Here is a 14,381-nt window from a genome sequence, read left to right as displayed (position 1 = left end):
TCTTTTAAATCAAATGTTCAAAAATAATTTTTACTATCCATGGCACTGTATCAATTGCCTATTGGTAAAATGCCCTTGATAAAAAACTTAAGGTTTTTGTATTTTGTAAACCAATAGTAGCTATTTTTATTTTTCTTATATTTGAAAACAACACTGTTGGGCTGGGCATAGTGGCTCACACCTGTAATCCAAGCACTTTGGGAGGCCGAGGCAGGTGAATCACCTGAGGTCAAGAGTTTCAAGACCAGCCTGGCCAACATGAAGGAACCTCGTGTCTACTAAAAATACAAAAAATTACCTGGGTGTGGTGGTGGGTGCCTGCAATCCCAGCTACTCAGGAGGCCAAGGCAGGAGAATCACTTGAACCCGGGGGCAGAGGTTGCAGAGAGCTGAGATTGCACCATTGCACTCCAGCCTGGGCAACAAGAGCAAAACTCCATCTCAAAGAAAAAAAGAAAAAAGAAAAAGAAAACACTGTTTATACTGTTTACCCTTTCTATTCATTTTAGATGGTTTTATGTGAGTATAAATATAAAAGAAAGCAACAGTTCATATCTGTAAGTCTAATATAATGGCCTTTATTAGACATTAGCAAGCTGTTCTTTATATATCTTGTTGCCATCCAAGTAACTAAACTGTACTTTGTCTAATTTCTGTGTGTTACTTCTTAATAAATAAATATGAACAAATATTTATATTAGTATTTCAATGTTCACATACCTGTTATAGCACTACAGTATATTATAATTTGAATGAGAATATATTTCCTAATTTAGCAAAAACATATAGAAATTCTGCAAATGATAATCTAATAATAACAATAAGTCACTCTTTAGATGTAAGATATTTCCTGTCAAAATTTCCTTTTAAGAATTAAGGCATGTAGAAATAAAAGTGTGCCATATGGTAAACTAAGGAAAACCTAAATTAGGTGTCGGTTCTCATCTTTAAATGAAGGGCTTTAAGTGATATCTGAGGTTCCACCCCCTTCTAAACTCTAAACTTCTCCTTAAGTAGCTTGACATTAGGGAGATATATATACATATATTTGTTGTTGTTGTTTGTTTGTTTGTTTTTGTTTTTGGGAGACAGTCTCACTCTGTCCCCCAGGCTAGAGTGCAGTGACTTGACTAGGCTCACTGCAGTCTCCACCTCCCAGGTTCAAGCAATTCTCCAGCTTCAGCCTCCCAAGTAACTGGGATTACAGGTACCCTCCACCATGCCCAGTTAACTTTTGTATTTTTAGTAGAGATGGGGTTTCACCATCTTGGCCAGGCTGGTCTTGAACTCCTGACCTCAAGAGATCCACCCACCTCGGTCTCCCAAAGTGCTGGGGTTACAGGCGTGAGCCAACGTGTCTGGCTGGACTACATTTTTATTTGGGTTTCATAAATAGGATGTATTTTATAACCACGTATTCCCAAGGTCCCTCAAGTTCTGAATTTTAGATCAGGTGTGTCTTTTTAGCTTTCCATAAAATAGGTTATTATGCTATAGTTTCTACAAATACTTATAATTTCAAACTCTCCCACTCTGAAAGTGGAAATGACCATCATTTCATTTGCCTTGCTGTTTTTGTTGCAATAAGAGAAGGGAGAGCCCTTTAACGACATTTAGTTCAAAATTTGAAGGAAACAATATAGTTTGGAAATTATATATGGAGTTACTCATGTTCCTAAAATTTCTGAGAATAAACCTAAGACTTACTTATGATGAATGTACTTTTGTCATGTTTGAGGTAACCAAACATAATTACTTTAGACATCATGTTTGAACTGGCACCTAATTGAAGCAGCAACAGCATTTAAACAACACCCCTTTCCTAATTTATAAACACACAAACATCCTTGTATCTTACCCCTGCCACACGGACACAACTCAATGCGTATTTATGCAAGAAAGAATGGTTAGGGGTAATTGTTTCATAGGCACATGATAAAAATGAGAATTCTAAGTACAGTTTCGAAAGCTCCAAAAAATCTCTATCTTTTCTTTTAAAATGGGATAAATGTTACAAGGTCTCTGTCACACTAGGCACTTTGTAGTCCATGTTTTCAGTTATTAAAGTATGTTCACATGTTTTATTGCCTACCCTTAAAAAAAAAGCATGTCCTAATTGGTAATGGTAGACTCAGTTACATAGTTTTGTGCTGCTTTAGCCAGTCACTCTCTAGTAATACAATTCATTTTGATGGTATTTTTTGATATGGTTTGTTAGTTTGCCCTTCTTTCCCACAAACAAAAGAATGCAGCCAGGCTTATATAATCTTTTGCATATTGCATTAAATTTTTAAATGCATTTTTCAGTATGCATATGACTAGACTAATAATCAAGGAATGAGTTGCTTTGGAATTTAAATTATGCCCTACATTGATCAAACTCATGACTGTACTATTTATTTTATCTGAAATAGTTTTGTAAAAATGCAATGGCATTAACTATTTTTCAAAATATTTTGATTTCTAATTTTAATATCATTTTCAATCCTAGTTTTATTTTAATCTCTGATTTGAAGAATTTTTTACCAGTTTTAATGATATTAAGTTTCATATTGTTATTTCATAGTATTGTCACAAACTAGTCCCTTCTACTATGAGCGTAATTTTTTCTTTTTGTTTTATATACGATATTTAATGATTGATATGTAAACTCTTCCATGAAGTATTTGCAAGTAACTCCGTCTTCAAATCAGCGCATGAGCTTCACTTTCTACATAGAGTAGTTGACTTGACGTGTCTTAATGTTCCTGAGCGGGGAAAGAAAATCTAAATCATAATCTGTTGTTGCAAAGATCGATGGATTATGATGATCTGATTAAGTCAGTGTTACTAAATTATTGCTGCCCTATATACATAGAAATAGAATAAATTATCAACCAACTAATAAGAGGACATAATTTTATAAAAAGAATTCTAGGGACATCCATAAATCATGAGAGCAAAACTAGAACCATTTCCCACCAGAGCCCTAAGGTAGAATTTATATTTAATTTATTGCATATATTTTTTAATGCCTGAACAGAATTTTCTGTGCAAGTTTTTGTTTTCATTTTTTATTCCAGCATTCATAAAAATCAATATTATGAAGTTAGCTCAGCAGAAAAGCCTGGTTTGGGGACATTTTTTTGAGACTACAAAGCTATTTTTAAACGTATATTTATTACATGTTAAAGGCTATAATGCTTATCTAATATAATCTTGCCCCACCCATATTTTATTTCCCCCTCTCTTCCATTTTGAGAGTTATATAATAAAAGACTTCCAAAAAAAGTAGCTGAAACAGCTGTCATAAATCTCTCAGGCAGGGAAACAAAAGTCAGCATTCTGTTTCCATTAAAAGTTGTTGATGTGGAAATGTGAAGTGACATTCCCTGCAGTCAGTAGACTGCCATGATAATGGTTTTAGTAACTTCATATAGTATTTACACAAATCATAGCTACAGACAGACATTTTCTGTCTATAATTGTACACATGGTCTTCCTTCAAATGTAGAAAGTTACTGAATCTAATTTGTTTGTGCTCACACCTCACCTCACCTGTTTATGTGTGTTTTTTAGTTCATCTAAGCGTAGTTCCTTCTCTCATCTACTATGCTCATCCAAGTACACAACAAGTAGTATGACACTCTCTTGTCCACAACTTTCTCACAAACTTTTCTCTTACAAATGCAACCTATAGGTACTTGTAGTGAATTCTATTGTCAAAACAAGAAAAGTGTAAGAGCATAGAAATACAAAACTTCTAGGGAAGATACTTTCCAATTCTACCCCTTTTTCAATGCAGAATTATACAAATATTTTAAACCATCCCTATTATTGAACATTGTTCAGTAAAATAAATCCATGCCATTTTATAGTATTTGTAGGCTAAATTGTGTTAGGTAAACATAGGCAGTTATTATAATTACAATGCCATCAAATCAACATGTACTCATTAATTGAATATTTTACTCCTTTTTCCCTCCATTAGCCACCTTCTGTGAGAGATATGTAAGGATGAAGAAATATCTTTTACTTCAATATAATCATAAGTGTATGTCATTTGCATATAATGGAAACAACAGGTACTCCTGCAAGACAAACCATACCCATGGCAGCCTTAGCAGTAGCCACAGATGTGCAGAGGGGCTCTCACTGACCCTCTGCCTGGATCAGCAGCACAGCCTTGCTGATACTGTGGAACAGAGAGGGAACGGATGCCACCTTCTGTTAACTTCTGAGTCTTCAGCTGACAATGGCTTGAACATATCCTCTGAAGTTTAGTTCTGGCATCTTTTCTGTTTACTGTGGGTTCCTTTCCTCAATGTATCAAATTATGTTGCCTGTCTCAGAGGTCATAATATCATTCATAGTCCTTGTAGATTGAAATAAATCCTGCTCTCATGATATATCATTCAGAATTTCTTGATGCTCCTAGCCACAATGCAATGTATTTCCCTTGATCCAGTGATTTTTAATTTATTTCAATCCTCACAAAATTGCTATATACTTTGAAACCACATTTCTAGATAATGTCATGTGTGAAGTTCACTGAAACGTTAGATTAAGGGAAAATATTAATTAAAAAGTATGCTTTGCTTGCCCAACATTCAGTTGACATTTTCAAAAAGAAACACATTTTTGAGCCAAGTAGGATAGATAGTATATATTTTAAAACATCAGAACTAGAAATGGGATATTCATGTGAATAAATAGCAGCTAAGTATTTAAATAAAATATATAAAAGAAAACAACATGATAACAAAGAATTTTTTATCTGTTATTTTGTCAATAGATGCTGGTGCATCATTCAGTGTTGCCGTTGGGTATGGCCAGTTATATGACATTTGCAAATAAGGACTGAAGCGAAGGTTCTGCAAATATGGTCATAGCTGGGGACACTTCAAAAGTAGCTGTGCAGATTGTTGAGTTCTAAACAAGTCTGACATTATAAACTAGTTAATTCTTAGCTTTGAAAAAGTGAGTTTCCTTTAAAAGGCTAAAGCAGTGACGTTTGAACCTATCAATCTGTAATAACTCTTTAAATATGGTAATAATCAACACTGCCTTTTTAAAATTGTAGAACATTTAATAAGTATAGCTATAAAAGTAAGGTTGGCTATTAATGGACATTTCAATTCATTGCTATGTGATTCGGCTTTCCAGACCAAAGAGTGCTAATTTTATCATAGTTTTTTATTTTATCAACTTTGTTCATGGAGATTCTTTGGGGCATTCACATAATTTTCAAAAAAATCTTTCAGGGAAATACAGCTCTGTTCTTGAAACAAATTACAAATAAGATCTTCATGTCATTAGAGGTATACAACAGAGAAAATTAGACTACATAATTTATGCAGCTCTCTAAGGTGATAGAATATTCTTTTGAATAAAAATAACTTAGCATTTCTACATTTTCTGCATCAGAACCTTATACATTTGCTTTAAATTCCCATATATCAAAGTAAAATCAGAGAACTAGTCATATAGTTTATTTTGTTTCTAAGGACACATTTTAATTTATTTTTCTTTATAATTATTTTTAATCCTGTTTATCTAGCTTATTTGATTTACTTTTTCTGTTTCTCATGTAAGCATTTTCATAACAAAAAATTCATGTGTTTTGTAGTGCCTGGCCCTGTACCGGTAAAATCTCTTCAAGGAACATCCTTTGAAAATAAGATCTTCTTGAACTGGAAAGAACCTTTGGATCCAAATGGAATCATCACTCAGTATGAGGTATTGGGAGAACAAGGAAGTTAATTGAAATGTGAATTGAAGGAATAAAAGGGAGAAAGAAAGGAAAAGTTAGAGGGAAATATGGAAAAGACGTAAATGAGGATTAGGGGATTAAAATCATTATTCTCCTTTGTTTTAATTTACAAATTCTTTGATTCCAAAATTAAGCATCAAAATAAATAAATATTTTGTATGGCATCTAGAATTTTCAAATTCTTAAAAAATGCATGTTTTTTGTTGCTGTTTTGTTGATTTAGGGAAGCAGGATAGTCATTATCAGATATGATGGTTATAGTAATAAATAATCACATATTAAAAAACCCTCATTTTCCTTTTTATAAAATTAAGAAACTCCTATCATACTGTGATTTAGGAGAAGCCATTGAATTTCACTTGTTTCAAAGTAAGGAATAATCTCCAAAAAGCAAAATAGATATTAAAGCTGACTTTTCCAGAGCTTCATTTCAGCTGTGAATATAAATCATTATCTTTTCAAATATGAGAAACTAAAAAAGAAGAAATGAAAGAATCATTTAAATTACACAAATGTGTAGTTCTGTTCCTACATAGCGTTGATTAGAGCATAAATGCTTAAATTTCTAATGGCTACAGAGTGAATTATGGAAATGAGAATCACTAGTGCAAAGTTATATTTTGCAACTGTGTTCGCATATTTGAGTACTATTTACATGAAATTTGTTATATAACTTGAACAAAGTATAGAATGTATTAATAATAAAAATTTGTTGAACACTTTCTGTGTTTCATATGCATTCAAGTATATAGCTATAAGATTTTTTATGTACGTATAACTTATTGTGGTTTTTTTTGGTGGAAGAAAATAGGTGTATATTGGTTTGGTCAGATATAACTCCAGGTGTATCTGTAGATAGGTAGACGATTGATTGATATATAGATAGAACTTCAGCATGACAGAAATAACAATATCAACATGAGAAAGAAAAGAAAAAATTACCATTGACTCCACATGGGTGCCCTTGAATACTGCCTTATTTATAAAGAGTTTATTTACAATTTCTTATGATGGATACCAGATCGGTAATACACGTATTTCTTAAAACAGATCAGCTATAGCAGTATAAGATCGTTTGATCCTGCAGTTCCAGTGGCTGGACCTCCCCAGACTGTATCAAATTTATGGAACAGTACACATCATGTCTTTATGCATCTCCACCCTGGAACCACGTACCAGTTTTTCATAAGAGCCAGCACAGTCAAAGGCTTTGGACCAGCCACAGCCATCAATGTCACCACCAATATCTCAGGTATGCAAATGAATAAATTACAAATAGAATTGATTATGGCATTGGTTTGTAATGGCACATCCTGGAGAATCACATACAAACCAAGTGTAGTCCATCTTGCTTGTCAAACCTTTAATATAGTTATGCATAATTGAAAGCACTGGAAAGAATTATTTGAATATAAATTATGTGTCCAAACCGAAACGCATCTGAAATAGTCACTTTTGATTGACAGTGGTCTTAAAAAAATTATGCTAAATCTGTATTAAAAATCTTTTAAAATTCATTATAAATCCTAATAGATCTTATGATACTTTTGAGGAGTTGATAATTATTATGGTGTCAGACCTTTACTCTAAATGAATGTTATCAAAGAAATGGTAGAGATCCTTTCTCTAGCATTATAGTACTATATACCTTGTTTCTGTTTCATTTTCCCTGACACTATGATAATTTTAAACAAATATGGGCTTTTCTTTCACACGTAGAAATCTTACATAAATACATGTAAGTTTCAGAATGGGAACATACAGGAGAATTTTAGGTTGATAAACAAATTAAACTTTACATTCTATTGTATTCACAGTTGCATAGTTTGTATTTGACTAGATTGTTTACAGAGCTTATTTCTCCTTCAGTCCGATCATCAGTTAAACCTGATTAAATTCTTGCAAGGAATTAACTTTGTAATATGGCCTAAATCTACTAAAGCTTATATAATGTTTTTTTCTGATTTAAGATTATTAAAATAAATACATATTGTATATGTAACTGAAGAGTTAAATTTGAAAAATAAATTATTTAAAGGTCAGCCACACAATGTAGAAAAGCACAAATTTTTGACTTTGTAAATTCTTTTTGTTCATTTATGTTCATTTTTATTATAGTTCTACATGGCAAATATTAATGATACATCATTAATACCCATAAAATATGTCTTTAATCTTTTAAATCTATACCATTTGCATCAAAAAGAAGACATGGACTTTCCAAATTATTTTGAGTCTAAAATGTTATTTGCAGATGTGTTGAATATAATACAAACTTTAAAAATTTATATCATGAATAAAATTAGCTATTCCATTATGAGTTATAATTCCTTGGAAGAACATTTTGTTTTCTTAATATTCCAATAAAAAACATTTAAAATATCATCCATTATATTATAAAATAATAATGTTTTAAAATTGCAATTTTCTTTCCTGAGAACAATTACAAATCATGAATTTAAAGTGTGTATTGAATCACTTTACCAGAAAATAGGACTTGGTGATGTTACGATGTACTGAGATAGGTTTTCTACCCTCTGGAATTAGCAGTAGTGCTATAATTGAGTAAGATCTTTCAAGAGAGACAGCTACAAAATTTGCATAAACTTATAAAACTGAGAATAAATGTAAATTTTTGAGAACCATGAATGTGTTTGTGTGTGTGTATGTATGTCTGTCAAGGCTCAGATACTGTGTTTGTGTGGAACATAAAGTTTATAAAAAGGACCAGAACATCCATCTAGTTTTTTCATTTAATTATTCAACTTCAGTTTCACTTGTATTAACCTAAGTGCAATAAGTACTTGATTGTACTTTAAAAACTTGGTTGCAATCACGTTATGTTGAGAACAATTATTAATCACATTAAGATTAATAAAATTTATGGTTAGTGTGATTCTCAGCATTACTTGAACGTTTCAGATAATTTATTGTTAAATTTATTCCCTGAGTCCAGTAATTACATTGCTCAGTATTTTAAAAAAAGTAATTTAAATGACAGTGAAATCAAGTTATTGGAGGCATAGCGGTTGGGGGAATTATTGATATACACACATACATTCACATACACATATATACACACATACATACTACATATTGTGCATGTATTAAATTAATATTTGTTGGTTTTGCTTCCTAAAAAACTGTCAGATAATAATCAATCTCTTTCTAATGTCACTGCTCGTTTTCTTCCATCTGGACAGTATTTTAAACAGATTATTGAAATATCTTTCTAAGTGGTATCCCTACCTTCAGACGTATCCATCTTCACTGTATTTCTATATCTATCTTTAATCCACAGATATTTCCTTCTTAAATATTTTCACAGTCTTGTATCTTATAATCAGCGGGACGAAGTCTAATGATCCACTCGGTGTTGGCATTCAGGGTCCTTCTTTGCATGACTCCTCCCATCCTCCACTTCTCCCCATGAACCCAAAGTTCCCAGCACAGCCAATAGCTTATAGCTGTTTAAACATACCATGCCCTTTCATATTTTGTTATCTTCAGCTATTCTGTTTCCTCTCTCAGAATTTTAGTTCATCCTTTCTCTTCCTGATGAGTTTTTACCCTTCTTTTTAATATTTGGCTTAAACATCATTAGACACCCTGAGCCTTCTGGTTTCATCATCCCACTGCCAATACTAATGTAAAAAGTGTGACCTCCCACCCCCAGACCATCATCATCAACATCACCTGAGAAGTGTCTATAAACAAACATTGCCAGGTCCCTCCCCAGAAATACTGAATCAGAAACTCTAGGAGAGACGGGCTATAATCTGTGTGTTAGGAAGCCCTCTAGGTGCTTCTGATCTTACAAGTTTGAGAACCACTGTTTTGGCAAATGGTCTTCCACTTTTGGCCCCTAACATTTTGCTATAATTTTTTGGTTTTAAGACTCTTTTCATAAAATGTGAATTCCTGCTTTTAATTCTGTAAATATCAGAGACATGCTTTGTCTTTATATTCATAGCATTTCTCATAAAACTTGGCACATAGTATGTATTCAGTAAATGTTCAACGAATGGATAGAGATAATGCATACATTTCATTGAGTATATACTCCTTAAACAGCTTTCTACATGGAAGCCATCCAAAGCTATTTGAAGTAACTCTCCCCCTCAAGATCCCAGTCCCCAATTAAGCATTATCAAATATTGTAAAAATTTATAAATTTATTCTTTTCAAGAATCTGGCACCTAATATCTCCAATGAACAAAAACTGAGATTTCCATTCTCATTCACCACCCTTCTTGATATGTTTCTCTTGTGACCAGAGTTGTGAAAAACATTAGGATAAGAATACTGGGTCTTTCTACACTATAAGATCATAAATGACACTGTTTCACCAGGCAGCCCTTGACCTCAGCTCCTGCTGTTCATAGCTCCTGATCTCCATTATGTGACTCCATAATCACTGCTGCCGAGTCTTCTCGGTTACTACCTTCCCTCCCTCCCATCATTACTCACTTGAAGGTCTCAGGAAACTAAAAGGAGAGCATCTTCACAAAATATTTGGAATGTGTGTCATAAATTGCCAGATTATTATTTAAATTTCCACAACAAATCTTGATTTTCTACCTTTTGATGTTTTAGTTCCCAGAGTTGAAATTTATTTGGAGATGTTACGCTATAAAACAAGATACATTATAGATAATTAGGTGAATTGTTTTTTTTTTTCCTAACTTAAGATCGTCTCTTCATTCTGACCTATAATATATTACTGTAAATTAATTGAACCTTTTTTTTGTCTCTTCATCACTCATCAGCTCCAACTTTACCTGACTATGAAGGAGTTGATGCCTCTCTCAATGAAACTGCCACCACAATAACTGTATTGTTGAGACCAGCACAAGCCAAAGGTGCTCCTATCAGGTAAGAGGAGAAAACTGCAATAGTTCTGCCTTATCCACAGGTATATACATCGCAAGATGCCCAAGTATGCCTAAAACCAGAGAAAATAACAAACCCTATACAGACTGTACTATGTTTTCTTCTATATGTGCAAACCTGTGATAAAATTTAATTTATAAATTCGACACAATAAGAGATTCACAACAACCAATAATAATAAAATAAAACAACTATATAATAAAAGTTAGGTGATTGTGTTCTCTCTCTCTCAAAATATCGTATTGTACTTACCTATCTTTGGATGAGTTTGACTGTAGGTAATTGAAACACAGGTAACAAACTGAGATATAAGCAACTGGGCGGGGTGGGGAAGGATTTTTCTTTTTCTGTAAGAGTTAAAGAAAAAGGAGCCAGGGGGAGAAATGTTTTCTCAAGGTTGCTTAGCAGCTAATAAAGTGGCTCATTTCTAAGAGACATTCATTGGAGAATTTCTGTCAGAAAGTTTTATTTTTGTTTAGTTTAGTTTGGTTTGCTTTGGTTTGTTAGTTTTTCATTTGGACAAAGCCTGCTGATAGACCTGTAGTTAAGAGCAAATTTCTAAGGGCATTTTTGAGATATTCATGCACTGAACCATTCACCTCTCTGTGCAGTTTGACTTAAGAGCATTGCCCTTTTTCCCCCGTCTAGTCCCATTTCATTTCACTTCCTCTCTTGGTATCTGTGTTGTAAGAGCTTTGAAGATATTTGTCAGAAATAGGATGAGAAAATAACTCCTGTCCAATGCAGTAAATCAGTTATGAATAATTTCATATGAATGAAAAATAAGAAGCTTTGAGGAAATAAAAGCAAAATAGTTATAACACATGAAGCCTATGGGACCTTTTAATTCCTGAATTGTTCCTTATCAAGCATTCCATAGTAAACTGAATGTTTAGTTTGCCATTTTCTTTATCTTTTCAACAGTAAAGGCTCATATTATCTAACATCCCCATCTTTCAGAAAATTGTGAGCCATGTGCTTTTTAGGAACTGAGTCAAATTGTTTCAGCCATTTTAATTTCTGCACATTTGTGATTAGATGAATATCCAAAACTTAAACAAGTTCCCATTAGAAACATGTGATTTTGTGGACATTCCATTATCAAACTTCTAATGAGAAATAAATAAAGGCACAGAAATCCATGTAGGCACTTCATAATTGGTTTAGATCAAGTCATTTGCACATTCACTTGAAAATAAAACTAATCTTTGTTCTTTGTGTAAAAGGTATACATTTGACTTCATGAGAACATATTAGCCATTCAAATAACTAAAAACAATCCTATGTCGCTGGAAATGAATAAATATTTTTTCTTAATTTAAAATAATGTATTGATAAAATAATACAAGTCATAAAGGAAACTCTTGGGTCTTATCTGGCTAAAAATCATGAGAACACTATACCAGAGAAAAAGAGATGGCTGAGGGTGTACTTGTAGTATAAACACTTATGAAACACTGGCTACTTGAAAATTCAAAGTAAGTATATAGTGCTGTTCATGAATCAGTGATCTGTGAGTGAATCTGATTGCTGATCCAAAGTAGAAAGAGAAAATGCCTGCACTTATCTTTTTCTATTGACAAGTAATCAGGGTCATTCACATGTTCTTACCTGGGACAAAATTTACTTTTTAGGTGTTCAGTTCTGTTACTGGTGTTTAAATCAGCTACCAGCTATTTGCATTTATCTTTTAAAAGTTAGATATTTGGGTGAATTCAACTTTGTTTTGCGTAAGTTGCAAACACAGCATATTTTTCATTATTTTTGCATAACTGTACGATATAGTGTAACTTACATTAACTATTTATTCATTTAATCAATTTTTTTCACAAACATTGATGATAATTTATTATGCCAGTCACTGTGCAAGGTATTGTAAATCAAAAATAAAATGACCACAGCAAAACACAGAATCTTTGCCCAGGTTTGTCATAGACTATCAGATGTGACTGCAGCCTTGTAAATCCTTTGCTCATAGCTCATGTTCAAGAATTTTGTGAACTCAATATGTTATTGATACATGTTTGTAAATTTAAAGTCTTTTACTTTATTACCTTTATATAATTTCTAATGACCAATTAGAAACACTCCTCTTTGTATTTGTTGGCAAGATTTTTGAAATTTTCTGGAATTGAGCCAGTGGCTGAGAACTTCAAATTATACATTGTTGGAGATTAGTGCTCAGAAAAATAAATTTAAATCCTGGAATATTATAAGAAGTAGTAATTTAATCAAATATAAACAAATAACAGATTTTTTTGAAGTGAATTTTACCACCAGGAAAATAAAATCTGCTTTCTAACTGATATGCTAATCCCACCAAGTCCATCTTTAGTTTTTGTAATGACTTGCCCAGTTCACCCACAGGTGGGTGCCAGGTGATGGGGCCAGACAGGTCTAGTCAAGTAATCTGACTTCAGATGAGCCCTGCTTCCTTTACCCTCTGAATCCTTCAGTCAGGTAGTGCTGTCTTCCTTTCCTCTGACCACATTCCTACTTTCAGTCTCCCTACCAGCAACTGTAACCTTATCGTGAGGCTTATCTAATCCAGTGCCTTAATTTTTTGAAAATGAGGATTCAATTTGATATAATCAATTTTCCTACCATTGAATTTATGGTCTGGTATCTCAAATCTTTGATTGGATTCCCATCACTCACTTCTAATGTACTTGAAGCAATTTTACTTTCCAGTCAATTTTTTCTTTGTTTATGTCAGTCTATCAAAATTTCTTCTCTGCTAATGCTCGATGCTATTCTACTCTGTGACCCTTCCCCCTGCCACCCCTGTTGCCTTCCCAAATAAACCAGAACTACATATTACCCAACTAAATCTTCTGAGAGCATCCAGGAGTTAGCTTACTGGCTGTCATAGAACCTAAATACTGTCCTTACTAGCCTCTGCCATTTTGCATTTCACCATCTATTCATCCTACCTCCAGTGGAAATATGTATTCCTTCTGCTTGGTCTTCCTAATATCAAACAAACTCCAGTTCTACAATCCTCTGACAGAGCAACTAGGAAATCTTGGTATACAGAGTTAGTTTTATTAGGAAAGCTGAAATCGGCAATGGTTTCTATAAATTTGTTGATTTAATAGCATTCCATATGTGCCAGGAGCTGAGCTGCATACTTGAAATAGAAATCTTACGGCGAATAGTATGTGCACCCATGTGAGTGGTAGACTCCTAAATTAATGACTGGTAACAATGATGTATGGTAAGTGCAATCATAGGAGCTAGAAAATGTGGTGCTAGAGCTGAATTTGTGAGGAGAGGAAGAAATGAGCATGGCCAAGGGTCACTTGATGCATTTACGAATTGCAAATAGCTTAGGTCATTGAGAGCGAAGGGTCTGTGGGAGAATTGACAGCAGCTGAAGCTGGAGGGGTGAACAGGGAGCAAAGGGAGAGGCTGTTTAGTGCCAGCCCCAAAACTGAAGCTAGGCACAGAAGGACCGTAAGCAGAAATGACCATGGACAGTTTTACATTTTTAGAAAGCGCACTCGGATAGAAACATAGAGAATGGACTGGGGATAATCCAGAAGGCTGGAGTAGTCCCTGTGAGAAGTGCTAATGGGCCGTATCAAGAAAGTAGCAATGGAAATGCAGGAAAGGCTGTGCCTCCTACATAAGGTTTCAGATCAGTAGAATGTGAAAAGCTTTGTGGGAAGAGAGTTTAAGTGGAGACTTTAGGTGAGAGAAGATGGTAGCTTTTATATTTGAAGTGATAGCAGAG

At 33.6% G+C, this 14,381-nt stretch overlaps 1 protein-coding gene across 5 annotated transcripts in view; it reads left to right on the top strand.

Moving 5' to 3' along the window:
* Positions 1–14,381, top strand: part of PTPRK (protein tyrosine phosphatase receptor type K) — a 559,982-nt gene that overhangs the window by 431,482 nt on the left and 114,119 nt on the right. For all 5 annotated transcript variants that reach the window (XM_028847097.2, XM_028847096.2, XM_078001187.1 and 2 more), the window contains exons 9-11: positions 5,609–5,718; positions 6,803–7,004; positions 10,522–10,627. In XM_028847097.2, coding sequence (XP_028702930.1) covers positions 5,609–5,718; positions 6,803–7,004; positions 10,522–10,627 — 418 coding nt within the window. The remainder of the gene's footprint in view (positions 1–5,608; positions 5,719–6,802; positions 7,005–10,521; positions 10,628–14,381) is intronic.

The sequence above is a fragment of the Macaca mulatta genome, chromosome 4, assembly GCF_049350105.2.
Source record: "Macaca mulatta isolate MMU2019108-1 chromosome 4, T2T-MMU8v2.0, whole genome shotgun sequence".
In the NCBI taxonomy this organism is placed as follows: Eukaryota; Metazoa; Chordata; class Mammalia; order Primates; family Cercopithecidae; genus Macaca; species Macaca mulatta.
This window is presented reverse-complemented; position numbering and strand designations above follow the sequence as displayed.